This window comes from Phyllopteryx taeniolatus, chromosome 5 (assembly GCF_024500385.1).
Source record: "Phyllopteryx taeniolatus isolate TA_2022b chromosome 5, UOR_Ptae_1.2, whole genome shotgun sequence".
Taxonomy (NCBI): Eukaryota; Metazoa; Chordata; class Actinopteri; order Syngnathiformes; family Syngnathidae; genus Phyllopteryx; species Phyllopteryx taeniolatus.
Window position 1 is genome coordinate 8,203,489 of NC_084506.1, and position 24,641 is coordinate 8,228,129.

Consider the following 24,641-nt stretch of genomic DNA (forward strand, 5'->3'; position numbering starts at 1 on the left):
ACACGTATCAGTACTTTTACTTAAGTACTGAATACGAGTACTTTTGACATCTCAGATGAAAATGTAGCAGAATAATGAAATTCTGAAGTCATACTGTAAGTGGACAAACATTAGCACACATGCCAGTACAATAAGTCTCTTCAAATGTTTTCCTTCATTTTATATAAATGATTCTCATTGAATGTGCATGATTTTGCCATGTTCAACACCCTGCTTTACCTAGACTGTGTGGACTAAGTGATGAAATGAAACCAAATTTAAAAAAATAAAAACTTAAATGTTTTTTCTTCTCCACAACATGAAGAAACCCTCCCGTTTTCAATGACATTGCTGCGAGAAGTTTGTCTTTGTTCAATGGCGACATCATTATCAAATGATGTGTGTAGTTGGATGTTGTCAAACTCAACATGTCCACTCTGTCAGTGATATAACTCATAAAACTTCAAGAACACGAAATATATTTGTTAAACAGTACACAGTCAGCCTGCTAACTGAATGAGGATGCTAAGGCCCGCCGTGTGCCCATTAAATAATAACATTAGCCAAAAATGTCCACGCTCACATATTTTTGCTGTTTCCATGTACATTGTTCGCTTGCAGTTAATTTGGAAAGATGACTAAGATTGACTTAGTTATTAGCAGTGTTCGGCATCATTCACTCATTCTCGACTCCCTAATCTTTATTTAGGGATTTTTATACAGTAGACTATATAGTTCACTCAGTGAATGAAAAATAGTTAGCGTACTAAACTCGGGCGCCATTAATTACATCATTGCTATTGCATAATTACAAAGTACCAGACCAACATCATCTTGTGCATTTTCCTTCATAAAAATGCAACATGGAAATAAATGATAACAGCACTCTATTCTTTGAAGTTGAGTGTATGATTCAGTGCACGACATAGGGGTTAACTGATGCTCACTCGGCATTCGAACAGCACTACAAAATGGCAAACACATTATACTGTATACTGGATAGGCCGTAATTTCAAGCAGCCACCAACAGAAGACATGAGAGAATGCAGAAAGTAACAATCAGCTTGCTTTGCACAGTACAAAAAAAAAACTTGGCATAGGTATCTTTGTCAAGCAAAGTATGCAGAGAAGATATGGCGGTGGGAACATGCTTTGCCAAGCACAGGTTCTCAAATTGAGCTTCTATCAACGGGAGGACGGCCCAAGCAGGGAGCAACACTAAACGCAAGGGAAAGAACGAGTACAGGCCTAATGCGTTGTGTTCTATTGATAAAAGATATTGTTCTCAAACTGGGCTCCTAAAGCCATAACTTGGGGATCCGCGAATAATTACCACTAAGACAGAACAATTTAGAGTCTTCAATGAACCAAAGATGCATGATTTTGGAATGTGGGAGGAAGCCAGAGTATCCAGAGAAAACCCACGCCAGCACAGGGAGAACATACAAACTCCACACACTCATCCACCGTGCCGCTGATTGTGCTATACAGTATCATAGCTGACAGTATCATAGCTGACATCCCTGCTTGTACAACATTTCTAGTGGAACATTTTCACCTCTTTCCACGTGTAAAGTTGTAAGTAGGGATGTTCGATGCCACTTTTTTTCAGACCAATACCAGTACCAATATTTACTCTTGAGTACTCACCGATACCGAGTACCGATACCACTGGTACTTTTGATAAATAAAATTTCAATTAACACAATGACAGCTAATTGCGAACAAAGACCTTTCTTTCTTTCTGACGCACATGATGATTAGGGTTGGGCATCGTTGGTATTTGAGCCATTCTGGTTCCGATTCTGGTTCCTGATTTCGACTCCGGTTCCAAACGATTCTCGATTCTAGGGGGCTGGGTCAAAAACTTTTGCATGGTTTAAATAAAGGGTGTGCAAATTATGAACATCCATTTTCTTAGCAACCCACAGAATCGACTAAAATACACATTTGACTTGGGGTTCTTTATAACCAGTATCAATATCAAACCTATGAACTAAAAGGCAATGTGTGTGGAACTAACCCAATTGGCATAATATTAATTCATTAATGTTTCAGCTAAAAGTTAAATATAGCATTGTTAAAATCGTTATTTGGGACTGTTTATCATGTCAAATGGTTTATATGTGCAAGTTTTAACTTTAACTTCCTGTTTTAAGCTTGTAGCCTTTTATTTTGAAGGGTACGCACCGGAACTCAACATTTTGGCATGAAAACCAACTTCACACGGCACTGGTGTTTTTTTTAATTTTAATTTTAATTTTTTTAAATTTAAATGCATGGAACCAAATTGCTACAAAACGTTGATACATTTCCTTGCCCACCGATGAGGCAGAAGGTTAGTGTTTGTGATACTGTGAGACAACGTTTCAGAATTTTGTCCCAATTCATTATGATGTAAAGTTGCTAGGGTGAAGTTTTAGCTCAATGTTAAGCTTTTTTTTTTTTTTTCTTTCATCGGCGCGTACATTGGTTTGAAGACTAAAATAAACGCTAAAAGCCATCAGTGCAGAAGTGCAACCAACTGTTTACCTTGTTAGCCGTCTCAATGTTGGCATAGACGTATTTGATTGTTTCACTCACCCAATTGACAAGAGTTGACTTCACCGAAGCTCCGCGCGGTGTAGGCTGAGGCTCGGCGCGTGTCAGACATCTACACATTCTGAAAGCCTCCTTTGCACAATATAATCTTATTCCAAGTGTTGCACTGAGGCGACTGGTCATTCATTTTAACAAAGTTAAGACAATTTTGTTCGCCGCCGTTGGGCACAAGTACGTCTTTGTGCGTGTTCTTCTTCGTCGTTGGTTTCTGACACTTCTTATTCGTTGCTGGAGGACTAGGCATCGAAAATGGGAACCGGAATTTTTAAATTTGAACGATTCCGGGGGAACTAGAACGTTAGTCCCGGTTCCAATCGGTTCTCGATGCCCAACCCAAATGATGATTCGGTTTCGGCAGCCTTCACGAGTACCCGATAACTTGGGCCTGATACCGATACCTGGTATCAGTACTCGCCCATAAATAAATAAAAGAAATAATAAGAAAAAAACGAAAAAGAAGTACTCGCCCATCCCTAGTTGTGCAGGTGAGGCAAGGCGATATAGTCAAAATATTTGCGACTTGGAAGCAAATGAATATGGGCAAACGTTTCCAACGAGGATAAATCATTGCTTTGGCAACGTACATGTGGTCACCACGTCTTTGACAATATTTATGTAGCACAATGACTCCATGATTGCCTTTCGCCGGGCTCCTTTCTTTTTATACGGAAAACATTGTGAAACTGATTCTGCTCATGTTGCCAGTTTCTTAGCAGGAATTAAAGTACAATAGCTTTTAGGAAGAAAAAAATAGTCACTCGAGCGGTCGGAAACACCCGCTATAGAGCAGTAGAAAAAACTTCACAAGACACGGTCCTTCTACTAGTGCGCCTGAGTTGTTCTACTAGAGCACTGAACTGTCTTCCCACGCTTTACGTATTACTTCACCAGAGATGCAAGCTTCTTCTAAAAAGGATTATTAACGTATGTAAAGCGGACTAGTTTATATAGAGCATCCTGCTGCCTGTCAAGCTGGTCTCCTGCGTGTAGTTAGCGCACAGACACAGTAGCAGAAGACAGGGACTGACTAGGTTTTTACACGGCGGGGCAGGGCTTTGACGGTGGAGGGAGCTGCGGTCGGCTTGCCGCTCTTCCAGCGCTGACCTGTGCGATGGTCTCCGGGTCCAGAGGTTTGCCACCGTGGTGGTGGCGGTGATGGTGGTGGTGGTGGGCCTCACTAAAGCCCGTGTACTGGCCAGACGAGGTGGAGCGGCGGATAGGCGGGCTTTCCATCTTCTTCAGGGACTCGTGCCGACTGATGTTGGTCAGGCTGCCGTGGCCGGTGCGGCGCCGGCGCTCGGGGCTGTCCACGGGCAAATGGTTATGGCCCCGCAGCATGTCGCGCGGATTGAAGTGGCCTAGAACTGGGGAGCCCATCTCGGGGGTGCCTCCGTGTGCGGGATGGCCCTGCTGGGAGGGATGCACTGTGCAGTGGACGTCACTGGGGCGGGCAGGGGGGCGGCGGGAGGGTGGGTCGGATCGTTTTCTGTGCCTGCTGGGATAGAAATGAAAAAGGAAACAACAAATTAACATGTAATACGCACAAACTGGAGCCCATCCCAGCTGACTTTCAGCAAGAGGCTGGGTACACCTTGGACTGGTCGCCAGGCAAACAACCCTTCACATTCACACCTATGGATAATTAAGAGAAGGGGTGGGCCAAGTATGGCCCGTGGACCACGTGCAGCCCGCTCCATCCGGCCAGTCAACCATTTACAATAAACAGTTGCCCCTCACTATATCGCGGTTCAATTATCGTGGGTTCAGTGCATTTTCATTGTACAATATAGTACAGTACAGTTACTCAACACCACATCTCAGGTAAACTACTTCTTTTTTCATTTGCCGTGTCCCGTTAGCGGTCGCCACAGTGTGTCATCATTTCCATGCAAGCCGATCTCCTGAATCCTCCTCTAACACCAACTGCCCTCATGTCTTCCCTCACTACATCTATCAAACTTCTCTTTGGTCTTCCTTGAGCTGTCTTGCCAGGCTGCTCCATCCTCACAACCCTTCTGCCACTATACTCACTCTCTCTCCTCTGGACGTGTCCAAACCATTGACGTCTGCTTTCTCTAACTTTGTCTCCAAAACATCTAACCTTGGCCCTCCCTCTAATGAGCAAAATTTTAATCCTATCCAACCTGGTCACTCCTAGAGAGAACCTCAACATACTTACTTTCCGCCACCTCCAGCTCTGCTTCCTGTCGTCTCTTCAGTGCCCCTGTCTCTAATCCGTACATCATGGCTGGCCTCACCACTGTTTTATAAACTTTGCCCTTCATCCTAGCAGACACTCTTCTGTCACATAACACACCTGACACCTTTCTCCACCTGTTCCAACCTGCTTGGACCTGTTTCTTCACTTCCTTACCACACTCACCATTGCTCTGGACTGTTGACCCCAAGTATTTAAAGTCCTGCAGCCTCACTCTTCCCCATCCACCCATCTCATTCACGCACATATATTGTCTTACTTCAGCTAATCTTCATTCCTTTCCTTTCCAGTGCTTGCATTCACATTTCTAACTGTTCCTCCACCCGCTCCCTGCTTTCACAATGTCATCTGCGAACATCATGGTCCACAGGGATTCCAGTCTAACCTCATCTGTCAGCCTATCCATTACCACTGCAAAAAGGAAGGGGCTCGGGGCTGATCCCTGATGCAGTACTACCTCCACCATAAACTCCTCTGTCACACCTCACCACTGCTCTGCTGCCATCATATGTCCTGTCCTATTCTAACGTATTCTCTGCCACTCCAGACATCGGCATGCAGTACCACAGTTCCTCTCTGGGTACTCTGTCATAGGCTTTCTCTAGATCTACAAAGACACAATGTAGCTCCTTTTGACCTTCTCTGTACGTTTCCATCAACATCCTCAAGGCAAATAATGCATCTGTGGTACTCTTTCTAGGCATGAAGCCATACTGTTGCTTGCAAATACTCACTTCTGTCCTGAGTCTCGCTTCCACTACTCTTTCCCATAACTTCATTGTGTGGCTCATCCACTTTATTCCTCTATAGTTCCCACAGCTCTGCACATCACCCTTGTTCTTAAAAATGGGCACCAGCACACTTTTCCTCCATTTCTCAGACATCTTCCTACCCGTTATAATTCTGTTGAACAAGCTGGTCAAAAACTCCACAGCCACCTTTCCTCGATGCTTCCATACCTCCACAGGAATGTCATCAGGACCAACTCCCTTTCCATTTTCATCCTCTTTAGTGCCTTTCTAACTTCTCCCTTACTAATCATTGCTAGTTCTTGGTCCGCCACACTTGCCTATTCTACTCTTCCTTCTCTATCATTTTCCTCAGTCGTCAACTCCTCAAAGTATTATTTCCATCTATCCAGCACACTACTGACATCAGTCAACACATTTCCATCTCTCTCCTTAATCACCCTTACCTGCTGCACTTCCTTCCCATCACTATCCCTCTGTCTGGCCAACCTGTACAGATCTTTTTCTCCTTCTTTGGTGTCCAACCTGGCAACCTGTCATCATATGCCTCTGGTATGGCCTTTTTCACCTCTACCTGTGCCCTAATTTGCATCTCCCGATATTCCTTCCCACTCTCTTCAGTCCTCTCAGTGTCCCATTTGTTCTTAGGTAACCCTCCTTCCTTGTATGATTTCTAGTATTTTGAGGTTTCACTACCTTCTCCCCTTTCCTACCAGAATATACACAAAGTACTCTCCGGCCTGTCTCTCTGATCACCTTGGCTGTAGTGGTCCAGTCTTCTGGAAGGTCCTCCTGTCCTGTGTCACCTCTTCTTGAAAAGTCACACAACACTCTTCCTCTCTTCCTTTCTCAGCTTCCACCACATGATTATCTGCTCTGCCTTTGTCTTCGTCATCGTCGTTACCACCACCAGCGTCATCTTACACACCACCATCCCATGCTGTCTAGCCACACTCTTCTCTACCACTACCTTACAGTCAGTATTCTCCTTCTGATTACATCGTCTGCACAAGATGTAATCCTTTTTGTAAAGTCTATCACCATCTGTTCTTCCAAGTTCCTTTTCTGGATGCCAAACGTACCCATCGCTTCTTCATCACCCATGTTTACTTCACCAACATGTTTATTACAATCTGCACAAATCACGACGCTCTCTCTTATCTGGGAGGCTCAGAGCTACTTTGTCTAGCTCCTTCCAGAAGTTCTCTTTCACTTCTTGGTCACATCCTATCTGTGGGGCGTCGCCACTAATCACATTATACATAACACCCTCAATTTCAAGTTTCAGTCTCATCACTCGATCTGATACTCTTTTCACCCCCAAGACATTCTTAGGTAACTTCCTTTAAAATCACCCCTACTCCATTTTTCTTACCATCTACACCATGGTAAAATAATTTGAACCCTTCCTGTAAACTTCTAAACTTTCTGCCTTTCCACCTGCTCTCCTGGACGCACAATAGATTAACCTTTCTGCTAATCATCATGCTGTATTAGCTCAAAAGGGTGTTTCTACTAAATACTGAGCAAAGGGTCTGAATATCTACGGATATTTCAGTTTTTCTTTTTTCACAAAAATTTCAACATTTCTTTCCCAGTCAATATAGGGTGCTGTGTGTACATTAATGAGGAAAAAAATGAACTTAAATGATTTTAGCAAATGGCTGCAATATCACAAACATCATGCATTGGGGCTGTTTTTCTGCAAAGGGACCAGGATGACTGATCCATGTAAAGGAAAGAATGAATGGGGCCATGTATCGGGAGATTTTGAATGAAAACTTCCTTCCATCAACAAGGGCATTGAAGATGAAATGTGGATGGGTCTTTCAGCATGACAATGATCCCAAACACACCGCCCGGGCAACGAAGGAGTGGCTTTGTAAGAAGCATTTCAAGGTCCTAGAGTGGCCTAGCCAGTCTCCAGATCTCAACCCCATAGAAAATCTTTGGAGGGAGTTGAAAGTCTGTGTTGCCCCGCGACAGCCCCAAAACATCACTGCTCTTGAGGAGATCTGCATGGCGGAATGGGCCAAAATACCAGCAAGAGTGTGTGAAAACCTTCTGAAGGCTTACAGAAAACGTTTGACCTCTGTCATTGCCAACAAAGGGTATAAAACTAAGTGTTGAGATGAACTTTTGTTATTGACCAAATACTTATTTTGTCAATGTGATTTTCTGGATTTTTTCCCCTCATTTTGTCTCTCATCAGTGAGGTATACCTATGATGCAAATTACAGGCCTCTCTCATCTTTTTAAGTGGGACAACTTGCACAATTGGTGGCTGACTAAATACTTTTTTGCCCCACTGTATATTATCAAGACTCTTTTTTTTTTGCATGAATGTAGCTATTTTCTCCTAAAATCAGTAATTAAAATGTATGTATTCATTTTGTATATATTTATCTCATTAAATGATTATTGATTGGTTAATTTAGTTATTATACATTTCATCAACGAATGATCCAACCCATCTGTCTATTTTAAAAAATCGAATGCGTTATTGAGCAGAAAGCCTAATTTCAGTCTACAATACACCTGAGAATGCATGTTTTTGGAATGTGGGAGGAAGCCGTAGTACCCGGACAAAGCCCACGCCAGCACAGGCCAAACATGTACATTCCACACAGCTGCACACAGGAAGGCTGAAGCAGAGATTCAAACCAAGAATCTTAGAAATGTGAGGCAGAGAATTACAAGCTTTTTATGCAAATCCATCCATGCAATGGTGGGTAATAGAGGCAAAAGCATTAACTGTCACTGTCAAAATACTTCAGAGGACAATGAAACCAATACAAGCTTTGGTGTGACCAATATAAAGCCATCAGTGAAAAATTCATGTTGGGAAAGCAAACAACTGCAGTAACTAATAATAGCCTGCAGGGGGAGTACTCTGCATTTATATGAAAAAAAGAAGTCATCTGGACTGAGACATTTCCACTATACTGTAATCTGAATGCTGTCACCACAACACCAGCTCAGGCAATATTTACTATGACTAATAATGTAAATTATGTGTTTCGTCAATAGAAAAAGCAAAATATTTGAGTGTTGCCACACTCCAGTGAAAAGTAGGCTACAGATGCACAAATGTTATGCTTCAGATTTAAAAATGAATAAAAAGGCTTTTTTGAAAGGGGGGGCTGTATGCATGGAATGTTAGTGTTTTTCATGTTGGATGGGGGTTCACCAACAAGTGATTCCTCAGGTAGGTGTGTTTGTTAAAAAGATATAAAACTCAATAATTCAACATGTGAGTCTTTGCTGAGCATTGAGGGAGCAAGGCGAACAACCAGACGGTGAAGATCACCTGGGAGATACTGAGAATTGTTGTTGTCGGGAGGAAGAGGACGAAGTATTAAGGATGAAGTGAAACAAAACAAAAACGGTGTAAATATGTCAAAGCAGAATCATCAACAAATGTGAAGTATTCAGGAGTGCGGGTGTGCATTTAAAAAACCAGAATTTAAAAAAATAAAGCACTGGGGGTTGTGATTTTCTGTGTACTAAGGTTTGTGTGAAAGAGAGAGACAGAGAGACAGACAGATGGAGAAAAAAAAGAGAGCGAGAGAGACAGACAGACAAAGATGGAGTCAGTGACACATTTCAAGGTCACTAAATGCAGCAATGAAGAAGTAGCAGAGTGGGGGAGAAAAAAAATCACACACGTGGCAAACACCTGCTGACAAAATCGCTTGGTATGTCTGTTACAAATTTCCAATGGAAGATTTTGTCATACAAAAAAATGAGGCCAAGGTAAATTATTTCAAAACTTTGGCACCTTTAATGATCAATAACATGTCTGAGTCAATTGGGGAAAAAAATGGAATCTTTAAAAGAGGGGAAGTAAAAATACATCCTTCCATCCATTTTCTGAGCCACAACTCACTAGGGTCGCGGGTGTGCTGGAGCCCATTCCAATTATCATCGGGCAGGAGGCGGGGTACACCCTGAACCGGTTGCCAGGCCAATCGCAGGTAAAAATACACAACTGAGAAAATGTGGTTGCACAACTGTCTACACCCACATAAGATATGCGAAGCCTGTGGTGAAGACAGTGAAGAGGTGGACTAATGAAGCCAAGATGGAACTACAAGACTGCACAGATTGGAGTGTCTTTGAAACTTCAACTGGAAGCTTGGATGAATATGTGGACACTGTTACATCCTACACCAGCTTCTGTGAAGACGTGTGTGTACCAACAAAGACATTTCGCACATTCAATAACAATTAACCACGGTTCACTGCCAAACTCCGACAACTTGGTGAAGCTAAAGAGGACACCTATCGGAGCGGGGACAGATCCTTGCATAACTAGCCCAGAAACCAGCTGACAAAAGAAATCAACATTCCAAAGAGAAATTATGCAGAAAATATGGTAACCCAGTTAGTTGGCTGCTAACGACTCTGCGTCAGTTTGGCAAGGACGACAATCGCTAAACAGCTACAAGCGATTATTCATGCAAGCAGAAAAAAAATAAAGGACTGGCTGATGTGTTGAATACCTCCTACTGCAGATTTGAAAAGGACACTTTCACACCCCACACCCACCCAGCTGCACCACCGACGACCACCGTCACAAAGGAGGACAAAATTCAGAATCAGAATCATCTTCAAGACAATAACATCTCATATTATTGGGCAACTATAAAAACAGCACCATTTATGGAATAGACATAGTGACATATTTTTAGTCCTAAAGGTATTTTTTTTATTTTTGTCTTTTGATTTTTTGTTGTTTACATTTATATTTAGTATGTTTTAGGTATGCATTATTAATTTCCGCTCAAGCACAACTGCTAGATGGGTGGTAAATCATAAAGCCCCAGGTTTACGTGTGACAATATGAATCTTTTACCAATCGTCACAGCAAGAACGCATATTCTCTATTGCACAAACTAACACACAAATTTCTCCACAAAGGACAAAAGACAAGGTATGTCTCTCTTTGAATATTTCTCTTGAAGGACAGTGTTCAGTATTCCTGCCACACATTCATACACCACCAACCTGGTGATAAAGGCCTCAGAGATCCTGGTGTCAGTGGATGAAGTGATGTCTTTTCCCGAGCATTTATCCTCTCCAGCATGACCGCTGCTGGCCTCGCTGTCAGCCTTCTGGCTCAGCGTGTCCGAGAAGTTGTCATCTCTAGGAACGACACAGCAACATGAAGACACAGAAACAGTCAGCATGTGTTTCAGCCTCTCAAAGGCTGGTATTCACGAGTCACATTTCTGTGCCTTTTAGTATTAGTATGCTTGATAACGCACTGCATACAAACACACACAAGACAGTTGAATGGGTTTCAGAAAGCTATGTTTCTAGAGTACAGTTTGGTGGATTTCCATGCAATGCATCAGCCTATACACAGTACAGTAAATGGCAATAGAGTAAGCCCTTATTGAAAACATATACTGCAAAAACTGAAGGAAGTCATTGCACCCTGAGAGCAGAAGCATTAGAGGACATATCCTGTCTGAAGTGGTCTCAGCGATGCATGTTTTATTACAGGCTCCTTTATGGGACACGGAAAGATCACAACCGGGTCTGCACTTGCACTTCTCAGCCTTCTGGGTTTGAGAATAGAGCAGGATGTGAGGGCATCCCGAGACAACCAGCGGTAAATCTGCCTGCTCTTTCATTAAGCGAGAGGACGTCAACAGTGCCCCTCTTCAGGTGATTTATGAATAGAGGGAACATGGCCTGGACGTGAGCAAAGGAAGAATTTTGTGGGCCAGCTATCAAGGATTTGGGGTGATTTATGAATAGAGGGAACATGGCCTGGACGTGAGCAAAGGAAGAATTTTGTGAGCCAGCTATCAAGGATTTGGAGAGAATATGCTGCAAAGTTAATCAATTCATTAGGCACCAGCAGTCACCATAGCAGAGGGTATGCTTGTTAGGACACAGAGCGAGAGATAGAGGAGCTTGTTTGGGACTCCGAGCATGGGTGGACTGGTATCACATTACTGAGGACACACTGGGCATAACATTATGACTCCTTGCACAATCTAACGAGATTAAATACAAGAGCTCTATTAAAAGTCCCGCCTTAACAATAATGCTCAGTTTTAGCACAGTCAGAAATGTGTTAGTATTGTGCACTGTACAACTTCACTGCATCAGACGAGGTGGTCTCGTATAATTATAATCTCTCTCTTTATATATATTATATACAAAAAATAATCTCATTTACCTTTATGTGAGTCTCCCCCCCTAACCCCAGAATGCCTATGGTACAGTCCTAGCCATTAAATACTAATGTCTTACATTATACTCCAAGAACCAAAAACAAAAACCAAAATATGGTGCGCCACAGTCTTTTCACTCTTATCAAAGTTATACATATACATTTAGATTTACGACAACTCAGTTACAGTGATACAATCCAGCACAGACTATTGCCATTTGCCATCCACGACACTCACATGTCCTGGACCACAATATACTGGTGTGGCACCAGGCCATCAATGCCGTTGTGCCGCCCCTCCCACCAGTCTTCTGACGCCCGCTGGTAGAGAAGCAGCGAGGCACCCTTCTTGAAGGACAACTCTCTGGAGGAGCGCCCGACGTAATCAAACTTGGCAATGGCTTCAATAGGCTCACCTTCTGTCAACAGAAAAGATTAGACAGGTCAGGTACCGTGTGTCATATGAAGAAAAATCTGTATTTCGTCTGACGTTAAGAATGCGCTTAAAAACAGGTTTCTGATGCAGATGTTCGCACACGTGGATACTCAAGTGTGACAGCTGGTGCACGTGGAGTTAAAGTGCGCTGACTGTGTGAGTCAGTTGGTTATTTTAGCCTGACAACACAGCACAAGGCCTGGGGAACTAACACACTGTATTTATAGAAGCTGGTGAGAAGAGATCTAAATTACTCAGGGGGAGTCAGTAAGTATGTAGATCATTAGATTGAGCTGATAACTGCACAAGTGGACCCCTGTATCACTGACAGGGGAAATAAACATGGGCAATACATTTTTGTGGTACTTTAGTGCACCTCAGATAATTTATTTTCATGACTATGCTCTTCTACTTTAATGCAATACCTTTTTTTTGTTTTACCTTTGCAACTTTTCAACATGTTTAATCATTATCATTACATTAATATTAATAATGATTCTTGGGTGTGCATGCTGGTGTGCAGTGCACATTGCTGGATGATGGCCTGTTCGATACGACCGCAGAGCTGGATGATGCCATATTAGACAGAGATGTCGACGATGAGGACTATTCTCCTGGTGATGAGGATCAGTCTAATGATGATGATGATGATGATGATGACAACACTGAAGAAGAATGGTCAGTTATGTATTACATAACATATAAACAAGGCAGATATGAATTTTAACTGACCCCATAACATCTTTGGGAAAAAAAAAAAAAAGTGTTTTTTTTTTTTCCTACTGAAAATCACTACTTACTATCAAATATGTTTTGTTTGCTGCTGTTTTGCTTAAAACAGTTTAAGGATAAACATATACACACAATTGGACTTGTAAGACCATATATGTATATATATAAACACAGTGAACAGAACTCTACAAATACGACTGTGTTGGTCACTTGCTCACTTGTACAGTTGGTGGTCCTGAAAGTCTCTGCCATTAAGTGTTCGTTCGTGTTCACATCTCTAAGCCAGTGTGCACTAGAGTAACACAGCAATATGGATCTAAAAATAGCATCTTAGTTCCTCCCTGCCCTCCTCCCACTTACTTCAAGTCGGACGTGTGGTCCCTGGACAGATGCAGCCTTACCAAAACACACATCCTCTATATAAACTGCTAGGTGAAGAGTGAATGGCTAGGAAATACATATTTTGGATCATTATCCTGCTGAAATGTCCACCCTCGTTTCATTTTCATCATCCTCGTAGATGGCAGCAGATGTTTGTCAAGAATACCACCTTTGGAAGTATATTTAGTGAAAAAAATGGTGACGTGTTCAATACTTATTTCAGCCGCTGTGTGTGTATATGTATATATATATATATATATATATATATGTGTGTATCATTTAATTTCTCAATGTGTTCTTTTCAATCTAATTGATTGTTTATTGTACTCCCCAAGCCTTTTAATAGCAGCCTCTTGCCTCACTGGGTTGTCAGGAAAGACGCAATAGATGTGACGTGACTTCAATGAATTGTGACAAGCAGGAATTTACTGTCTGAATTAATTGGGCTTAGCTCCGGCGGAAATGCTGTTAATAAAGCGGACCCTTGCCGGCACGTGGGATTTTTCCTCCTCCTGCTTCTCTCCATTTTCTTTTTAAGATTCAGTTACAGTGGAACCTCTAAAGTCAAACACATTCTGTTCCATGACACTGGCTTCAAAGTTGTTTTAATACATTTTTAGTAGGTAATATTTTAATGTTCCTCGCATAAAGAAAAGTAGACCACTGTATTAAAAAACTGATAAAACATCAACATAAAATTTTATGTCATTTTATTTTACAAAAGAAAAAACTGAGTTTGTTTCTCAGTTTATTCTAAACTGATTTTGCTAATTTGTTTTTAGTTAAGGTTGAATTTCTTTGAACGAGCTCAAAGGAGAAACAAAATCTTTTGTTTCAAGAAAATATGTCCTACTCTAAGCCTTTTTTTACAAAGTAAAAGATATAAATTCTTAAATTAAGTAAAAAAAATAATCATGAAAATATGACTTATTTTAAGCAAACAATTCCGATATAACAAAATGTCTGACTTGTAATAAGCAAACTTAATTCATAAGTGAGCTGTAAATTCTTAAATTGAGTAAAACATTCTTAAATCATGAAATATACCACTTATTTTAAGCAAACATTTCTTCAAATTCTTGCTTGTAATAAGCAAATATTTCCAATTTCAAGACGTGTTACTATCTCAAAGGCGCTAGATTTATAAACTTGTTTTAGGAATTCTAGCCAAGAAAGTTTTGCCTATCCCATTGGCAGATGTGTATTGCTCAAAATAAGAAAATGTGGCTAAATTTTAGGAAACTTTGCTTATTTCTATACAGACTTTTTTTTGCAGTGTAAACTTACTCATAACCAGAAATGGAATCTCAATAAGTTAATAAGCAAATCAACTTCTCTTCCACAAAAACTGCCTGGTGAGAAGAAATATATTGGCAGAAAAAGAAAATGTATATTTTGCTTTGATCTCAGTTATTTAATCATGGGAACATTAAGTTTTTGCAGTGTATGGTAGAATCACTAAATAATTTGAACGTTGCACTCTGTGCATGACCAGTCTGTTAAAGAACTGCTAAAGTCTAGACTTGCTATGCCTCTCTGTAACATAGAATACTGCCCTTCAACATGCACAATCCAATAAAACATTTTCCCGAGGGGGCATCTGACAACGAGGACATCATTGTGTCCTCCTACAATGTGATATATAATCAATGTGCCAGTTTGTTCAACTTCGACCTTGTGGCAAAATCACCAGCTACTACGGCGTCCATGTACCGATGGTGGGGAAGATGTAACACTAATAATGTCACTGCATGTAAGCACTATGTTATATCATTCCTTATTGTCCTTCTCTCTCTAGTCCATTCTAGTAAGACATGATAAATGTTTTAGCGACATATTACTTCACTTCTGGTATGACTGGTCCAGTGTGACTGACCCTAGCATGTCGAGATCATCTATTTTAGCTAATGAGCTCCAAGACACTCCAGCAGGACTGCCTGACACCACAAGGGGATTCCAAGACAGCTACTATATACAAAATGACTACAGGATAGTATTCCCTCTGTGTCAGAATGATCTACTTGGGTAGCTCGACAGTTTTTTGTTTTGATTTCAATTATATGAGATCACACAGGTTTCATATTACAGGATTAAAGAAACATGACAACAGACTCTAAGAGGGATATCCTCCATGAGAGATTATCTATTTATCACACTCCCTTAATTTAAAAAAATCCACTGCTGTGATTTGTGTGTCATTGTGCATTTGTGGGAATCCTCCAAGACAAATTCTGGCAATTACATTGACCACCACCATCATCCAGTGGAAGATAATTCTAAATTAGAGGGAATAAAAACTGTAGTCATGATAAGAGATCAACCAAACATATATTTCCAAGGTAAGCCCTCTACAGTCAATTTGATTTGGTCCCTGGGGTTTGAGTTGATCAACATCTCATATTGTGGACTACTTTTAACATTTAAAGGCAAACCAAAATATATACCTAAAATATCTCATTTGAAGTTAAAAAAATTTCACTATAAAGGCATATGAGAAATAGGGAAAGTCTTTTTATATCTGTGTTCAACGAACTGATGTTCTTGATCCTACTTTTGTAGATTGTCTTCTCTTTAACTATACAAATAATGTATCCATTAATATATAGCGAAAGTTAAACGAGCAGATATCAATACATATTTATTTTTTTCAACCTGCTGTGTGCCTTCACCTGGCACCTCTCAGGGGAAGGACACCACACGCTTTGAAAACTGCTCACTAATCAAACATGATGAAAGATGGCATGCAAATAAACAACTGGAAAGAGGTTATAACGGCCAGTCTGTCCAACCTCTCACTTGTTAGCAGTCACATTAACATATATCACCTTTCATCATATTTATGCATTTTTCTTTTACTTTTGACTGAATGACAACAACAATACCTGGTCTTCACACCTCAACCAATGCTGTCACTTTTTAATTTGAACCAGACATAATATCACGGATACAGATTATGTTCAACAGAGCTAAGGAACATGTCTGTTCACACATCTTGACTGTATCTCAATGACAGAAACTGTCTTTAAGTTGATCCTTCATATTTTTCTTGGACACATGAAGCTGTGGTTATAAGAAGATAAAAAAAACGGATACAAAGAAAATGCTTATAAATTTTGACACTCGTGACATACTATACACACACATTATGTTCATTCTTACAAATTATGACACACTGAAAAAGCAAAATTGTAATTGCTAAACCTGACCCTAAAGCTTCAAACAAACAGTTTGTCTGTGTCTGCAAAGGGTCTCAGTTGGTGTTGACCAAAATTGAGAAAAAAAGGGATGTTGAGGTGTCCCCAAGGAAGAGGCTGAAACATTAGAATACTAATAGTCGTCCATCCCTTTAAACCCAGTACCCTGGCCCTTCAAGGTTACTGCATTTAACAGACTGAAAGGCAGGATTAGCTGCAGTGAGCTGGGTTTGACCCTCACAAAACCATTGAGGAAGAATTGTGTGACATGACAGTGCGCTTTGGTACAACAGTTACGGTATGAATATGGTGTTTTACTTTGTGGAATGGCTAAAAAAAAAAAAAATAATAATAATAATAATAATAATAATAATGATGGGTGAGTACTCATATTAAATGCAATATCTATGCCTTCACTCACCATCTTCACTGGTGTGTGTCTCTGTGCCTCCCTCATTGTCAACCTCCTCCAATACTCCATGCTCACTATAGGGACTCTCACTGTGGGGAAATGCAGACAAAGAGGCAGTCATTTATTTATCATACAGAGGAGGCTATCGCTTCTTTGGACAGGTGGAAAGAAAGAAGGCTTGCACTCGTAAAGTGAAAACAGTGGTTATTATACTGGAGGTATTCGATGTGTATTATTTCGTCCATCTGTAGTTTGGCCTCCTTTTCCCAAATGGTCTCCCTCTGACATCATGGGAGAGCTGAGCACATCTCTGTAGAACAGATTACCCCCTGACCGTCTCCTCCCATGGTAACATGTCACCAACCACCTCTTGTTTTACAGCCAGGAGTGCAAATCTCCCAAGGGCTTCATGTGTGGTCGTGCTGAGATGGGTGATTAGCTCTAGCCAGGGATAAAACCGTGCCAGCTTGTGGTGAAGCACGGGACACAACCAAACAAAAGGAAACTAGAGGATGATGAAGAAAGACTCTCGGTTCAGCGAGTCCTTTTCTTGTTTACATAGAATGCCCCTCAAATGTTAATTCAGTTCACCTAATCACATCCTCCCGAGCAAATGATTATTTTGAATGATGGTGATTGTTTCAAGCTATTCACCAGAGAAGGGTTAATTGAGTAAAATGTTCTTTAACTGTCTTAAAGATATATTACATCCACAGTTGCAGTCTGGCTCTTCCAAAAGGCCCTGGATACCTGCATGTTGAGTGGTTGCCATATGAAGATGGTTTAGCTGCATGCCCATGTTTAACTCATCGCAAAAACAAAAATGAAAACCAATGTAGTCTATGAACTCATTTTGAAAATGTGTGATCTCATTGTGATCCCTCTTTTGTGCATGGGAAGCTTCAACTTGACTGAGACACCGGCAACACAGCAGCAGTACAGCAAGAAAAGTGCTTTTTGTTGGAAAATCCATGAATAATGGCTATAGTCATAATACTTTACCAATAATCTCCCCCTGCCATGCACTTCTCATAGACAGGCCCATCCAGTTCTTTGGCATCAGGAAAGATTGGCTCATTGTGAATGATAATGGTCTTGATGATCTCGTTGACGTGGGCCTGGCAGGAGACTTGGTCCTGGCTCTCCGGTGTGGGCATGAGTGTAGGCCCAAAGCAAATGGCCAGGTTGTATGGATCCATCATGTTCTCGTCACTGTACTGAGATAGGCTGTGAAAAAAAAGCAGAGAAACATAAATGCGTGACCTTTCAGACAAACCGCAAATAGCAGTTGTGCACAGAAATACAATTGAATACAAGTTCAACATGGGGGGACTTCCTGATTATTGTACCCCCATAAAGACTTACTGGTTGAGGAACGCAAAGAGGTACCGCATCACAACAAGGACTGATCTGGGAATGGTCAGGAGGATCTTGCGGATGTACAGCGCTCTGTCATACAGATTTTCTATTCCTACAGCAGTAAACATGACAAAGGATGTTAAATATATGAGAGAGAAAAAAGTTCCTTTTCAGCAGCATCTTCCTGGTAAAAGTCATTAAGACCTCATAGATATATATGTCATTGTCCATGGTGGCAATTTGTTTTATTTGGTTGCATTGTTGCTCTCCTGGCTGTTAAAAATAGCGTCATTACCCTCCAGCCACTCTATGCCATCTGGACACCGAGGATACATATGACAGATTACAACTTTTGTGAAAAAACTAAGGTTTTGCATGGGTCTTTGGTCAAGCAAACATCTAGAGAGAGTACACTCTACTAGGAGTTTCCACATCACCTACAGCCTGTGCAGCAGACTGAAGCAAAACCTCCATGATGCACATTGCACAATTACATACAGGAGCAGCTGCAGTGCTGCTAAAAATCAATCAACTGAGAGCACTTGAGTTGAAAAGTTAGCCCGAGGCTCATCTCAGCAGCTCAACATTGAAGATCCCCCCAATTGTGGTGCATTGAAGGGCGCACAGCCCAAACTGCAATCACTGTCAAGTTGAGCTGGGAATGTAAACAGGAATCTCCATCACTCATCCTGCACAAGTGTGCTTAAGGTCACCCAGGAACACATACAACATACACAATGTCGCACAAGGCATTTAAGCGTGCACACGTGACACTGACCCTGATTCTTTGCTAAGTCGCCTGTGTAATAGCCTGAAATCTTAAAATAAAATGTTTTGGGTTTTTTTAAAGACCACACAAGGTGAGCGAGTCAGAAGGGAATGAAAATAAAATCCTCATTTTATGGGGATTCAACACCAGTTTCTAGTCAGGCAAGAAACAGGGCTCATTTTGATATTTGTATATCTATCAAACTCAAAATAATGACTGAACTGAATAATACAACAACAGAAATTTTTTTGAAAATGGGGCAGCATGGTGGGCGAATGATGAGCACATCTGCCTCACAGTTCTGAGGACCCGTGTTCAAATCCGGCCTCGCCTGTGTGGAGTTTGCATGTTCTCCCCGTGCCTATGTGGGTTTTCTCCAGGTACTCCGGTTTCCTCCCACATCCCAAAAACATGCAAGGTTTGCATGTTGGCGACTCTAAAATTGCCCGTAGGTGTGAATGTGAGTGGAATGGTTTTTGTTTATATGTGCCCTGCGATTGGCTGGCAACCAGTTCAGGGTGTACCCCGCCTCTCACCCAAAGATAGCTGGGATAGGCTCCAGCACGCCCGTGACCCTAATGAGGATAAGTGGTATGGAAGATGAATGAATGAATGAATGTTTGAAAATGTAAAACAAATGTCAGTAATACAAAAGGAAATACACCCGTATACTTACGGATGCAGGACAGCAGTTCACTGAATCTCTCTTTGGGGAAAAGAGGGTTCTCCAGGCCACGGAAATAGAGTTTAAGCACGCCTGCCACCGAGTTGATGTCATGATTACTCTCATCGTCTATCAGAGGGTCATTTCCTTTAACATGGACACATTCATAGAGTTAGTTGGAATATACATTTAAGTGTAAATGTATCATGGTGAGATCATTATGGATCCAAATGTTTTGATAAGTAAATACCTCTTTCAAATGAATTTTTAATGTCATTGACTTCCAGCTGGGATCCAGATACTCGAAATATTCCCTGATGCTGGAGGCCTGCTCAGAGAGACACAGAAAGACAGTCAGAAAATAAGAACAGAGGGCAAAGTATCCTCACAAGTAGAACAGACTGACTCTGTGCTTGGTTCGAGAAAGTCACATTTTGTTCTGTATATCGCTCCACATCCCTAATTAAGGATTATTAAAGATTTCACATAGGGCTGGGGTAAAAAAGAAAAACGGCTAACTCGACCACTTGAAATTGATCAAGGCAAAAAATTGTGCCTCAAAGCAATAAAACTAGTGAACACCCGGAGTGCCGCTGATGACGCAGTGAACCGCTGGCGGAATGGCTTTGGATCCGTAGACGCACACGACTATTTATTACATTCGCGAGATCAGAAAATGACCGATAAAGCAAGAGAACATTTGGAACAAACAGTGCTTAAAATGGAACGATCCATGTCATTTTTGTTGGTACTTATTAGTGGGAAGTTCCCACTGAGAGCACTAAAAGTACATACTGTATATGTGAAATGCCAATATGAACCAAAACAAAGGTTTTCAACAAACATAACCTCTAAAAGTTCAATTGTTAAGATTTGTTAAGTTAAAATATGTAAAATTATTTTGAGACTGTTGTGTCAAGATGGCAAACAGAAAAGGGGAAATTCTGACTATATGTTTCTTAAGTTAAGCACTTTATTTGAACACGTATAGTTTTCTATTTTTATTTACTTGCTCTTATTGTGAAATGCAGCCCTACATTTATTAAGTAAATGAGAGAACATTACGCAGTTGTGCTCATATGTTTGATTACCAGGGAAGAATTTGTAATATGTGTAAAACATTTTATTATGCTCTAATATCATTATATCAGTGGCATTAAAAAAAACCAAAAAAAAACATTAATACTATTGTTTATTGTGAAAGTTTTGGGCAAAATATATTGCTCTAAAAAATGTGCTATTGTGGCAGGCCTAAACACAATATATTGAGAGAGTGGATAACTAAAATATTGTACAACAAAAAGTATACAAGAGAATAACAAGTGCATATACTGCATATAGCGGGACCGCGAAACAAGAACCGAGATACCGCGGAGGATTACTGTATGTGTATTCCGTGATGATAAATTGCTGGTACTCAATGTTCCAGGCCCGGGACTCGGGTGGTTCTTGCATTCCTTTCTATTCTATAGAAGGGACAGTAAAAACAACTCACCATACAAATTTATGTAGCGAATGCAGCTCTCAACCACACGTGGAATAGCTTGCCCAGAATCCTTGAAAAGATTGAAAAGATTAGCTAATACATTCTTAAATTAAGAAAGCAACTGCTCATGAACTTCAGACACTTATTTAAATAACTGGATCAAAATCAAAATCCACTATGTGTTTTGGCATTTGCACTGTATGGCTATATCATCGATATATATATTTTTTAAACTACACTCCTAACACTTGATGGAAACCATTTTATTTAGTAGCGGTTTTAGTCTTAACAAGAGTGTCAAATTTATTCTGGACCAATGGCTTTTGCAAATATCAAAACACGTTTATTCTCGTGTGTCTAATAATCAGCTGAGTTCCAACATCAACGAATCAAAAGTGTTGTCGCTGTCCAACAAAAACCGTGTCAAATTTCTTTGAGTGTTTAGTTTTTAATCTAATTTGGATTTTTATATATATATATATATATATATATATTTGTATGTATATATATATTTTTTCTTTTCTTTTTTGTGGAACAGCGACAGCATACAAACATGCACAACCTTTTTTTTTAATATGGGTGCGTTAAGAGAGCAAGTGAGGGTTAGTGTAGTGTTGACTCAGACAGAGTTGACTTCAGCTACGATTTCCGATTATTATCAGTTGCTTGGTTCATGAAGTATTTTAGTCCAATAACTTACTATTACAGGGAGGTATGCATCACATAGCTGTGGTTCAATGTTAACTTTTTGTCTCCGACAGTACTGTATTTTCACGACCCTAAGGCCCACTTAAAAGTCTTACATTTTCTCCAAAATGGACGGGGCGCCTTATAATGCGGTGCGCCTTATATGTGCACCGAGTTCCAAAATCTGTAAATATTGTTGTGTGACTAGACTGACTGGGAGCATTTCCTGCCGACACGCTGCTTATATAGAGGAAAGGCGGACGTGACTGAGGACAGTATGCGGACGTTAAAGGGGGAAGGGTGCGCGTGAAAGAGGACACTAAAGGCACACCCCAAGTAGGTATATAGTGCCAGTATGTGCATTGTGCAAAACAACATTGGTTTAATACGGTGCGCCTTATGTATGTGTTAAATACATAAATAGACCCCGTAACTGAGACTGTGCCTTTTAATACGGTCGCGAAAATACGGTAATCACATCAAATGCCTACCTGAAGTGATGATCATTTATCATTTAGACTGGGCCTCACACCGCAGAAGCTAAGTAGTTCCATAAAGATACATTTTCTCAATGCCCTCAGAAGTGTGCTGCACTCTTGTTCTGGTTCTGTGCCAGCCACTGCTAAAGATCAGTACTGCACAGGAAAGCAGCACGTGTTTTTAATGATACAGTGGATCTGTTTACAGTTCCCAGGGGTCTCTACACAGCCCAAAAGGGTCCATGCCAATACTGGCTATCAATTGTTGAAGCGAAGCCTCTGACAGCTGAGGAAAATGTTTGGTGCAGCAGAATTATGTAATAATATCTTTTTGCAAGGATTAGAGGTGATTGATTATTATGACATTAATTTACCTAAATGGGTAATGTTCACACAAACACAGGTACTTTTCAAAAGATATTAGTCTATGCATTTGAGTTTTTTTTTTCACCTTCAAGTAACATTTTAGGATCGTGTTTTTTGGGGAAAACTTCCAACATCACAAAAGCAAAGGGAGAACAAGCAAACTCCACACAGAAAGGCCAAACCTGACAGATTTGAACCCAGATTAAATTATGATCCTGAAACCTTGATTCATTACAAGTGTATTAATGAGGAGTAACTGCATGTTACTAGTTGCCTGCACACATTTTTCTTGTTTCACCATCGTTGTAAATAGCCTTACAGCTAGGGGTTATAGTCCCACTTTTTGATATATACTTAGCAGCCTGGGAAGATGTTTTCATCAGGACAGGCAACCTAATTTTGAAGAATTTGGAGTGCATTTAAAAAAAAGTACACAAAGTGTACAACGCAAGACATTAGAATTAAGGTGTTTGTGCTATTTGCCACACAGCATTCTGTAATGCAGAACTGTACTTGTTTTGTTGTTGTTGTTGTTTCTCTGTTTTGCAGAAACGTCTGTAATTTCAACTGTAACTAAGTCATATCTGTCCGAGTCAGATGATACATAAAAACCTAAACGTTAAGGCATTAGAAAAAGCAGGCAAGCAGTAGAGGCTCCCCAAGATGCTTCACAATGTCTACCTGATGACGAGCATGTGAGTTCCGTCGTCCACGGCTACAGACAGGCATCGCGAAAGAGAGAGAAACAAGCAAGACCCATATTAGGACCACAGCAGCTGTCCACCTAAGCTTTTACCAAGAGTGCACCCTCAATCCACTTTGTGCTGGCATTAAACCAAAAAGAACTGGACAGAAAATGACGGCACGAGTCACCAGTTGTGGCAGTGAAAAGAGTGGAGGAGAAACCTTATCAGTTTGGCATCCACACAGACTGTCACTAATCCTGATCTTTTCACTGGACTCTGCTCTCTGGAGATGCCAGAGAGGCTCAGTGATGCGGGGCTCAACATTGAGTAAAGGGAAACTGACTGAGACAAACATCTAGCCATCCCAGTGACATTTCTCTCTTTCAAAAGCCCTTCCAATGTATCAGTAGCACCACTACAGTTTAGGCGCAGACAAGTGTTTTGCAGGTTAAAGCTAAACTGCAGCTTAAATGGCTTGGGGGATCCCATGAAAATGGCCAGAAAGCTGGAGCAAGAGAGAAAATAAGGAGGAGGAGCAATGCTGAGTGGACAGTGTGGTTATCAGTACCTTGATATATGACTCCATATTTCCATTAAATAACCTAACATTAAAAACAGAGCGGGGTCTAGCCCGCCTGGTGCCAGTGTGGGTTTTGAACAGCCCATTGGGATGTCTAGAATACAAAAAATGCATTAGGAGACAGCAATGCAATCTTCTTCAGCAATGTTACTGTCCTGTAACCATTATGTCCATGAATTATGTTGAATCAGTCAAGTTATGAAGATGCTGCTAAAACCCATTAAGAAGCATTTTTACATCCTGTCTTCTCTATCAAACTCACCAAAGGGATTGGCATTGGCATAGGTATAATCATCAATTAATCATTAAAAATTGCCGATTGAGTCTGCTCTTTAACATGTAAGCATGCTGCCAAATTTTTGCTGATGCAACTGAATGAGGTTGTGAATATGTGCTGGTCCTGAAGAAAAGTGGGCTTTTTTGTTTTACCTTGTGGTCATGTAGTCAGCTCTGTGGCCTGAAGAGATAAAATAGAAACAACGCTTGGTGAGTAGACCTGTCAGATTCCGACTAGAAGTGTCTTGTTGATACACATTGAGAAGCATATGAGACCTTTCATTCACCTTGACCGTTGGGTTCTCTACGCAAATCCCACAACACACCTTTTTACTCACAAACCGCAGCACAGAGCTGAACAGAAACATGGGCCTCATTTCGTCACGTCAATGCCGGA

At 40.9% G+C, this 24,641-nt stretch overlaps 1 protein-coding gene across 7 annotated transcripts in view; it reads right to left on the reverse strand.

Annotated features, from left to right (window-relative positions):
* Positions 1-24,641, reverse strand: part of srgap1a (SLIT-ROBO Rho GTPase activating protein 1a) — a 79,685-nt gene that overhangs the window by 2,951 nt on the left and 52,093 nt on the right. For 3 of the 7 annotated variants that reach the window (XM_061772384.1, XM_061772386.1, XM_061772388.1), the window contains 11 exons: positions 24,398-24,425; positions 23,957-24,062; positions 21,180-21,240; positions 19,935-20,012; positions 19,697-19,831; positions 18,258-18,363; positions 17,895-18,119; positions 16,902-16,981; positions 11,976-12,156; positions 10,558-10,695; positions 3,685-4,075 (listed from right to left, as the gene is read on the reverse strand). In XM_061772384.1, coding sequence (XP_061628368.1) covers positions 3,685-4,075; positions 10,558-10,695; positions 11,976-12,156; positions 16,902-16,981; positions 17,895-18,119; positions 18,258-18,363; positions 19,697-19,831; positions 19,935-20,012; positions 21,180-21,240; positions 23,957-24,062; positions 24,398-24,425 — 1,529 coding nt within the window. Of the gene's footprint in view, positions 1-3,608; positions 4,076-10,557; positions 10,696-11,975; positions 12,157-12,645; positions 12,839-16,901; positions 16,982-17,894; positions 18,120-18,257; positions 18,364-19,696; positions 19,832-19,934; positions 20,013-21,179; positions 21,241-23,383; positions 23,418-23,956; positions 24,063-24,397; positions 24,426-24,641 lie in introns of those variants that run through there. The other 4 variants (XM_061772385.1, XM_061772387.1, XM_061772389.1 and 1 more) reach the window with 4 other exon arrangements.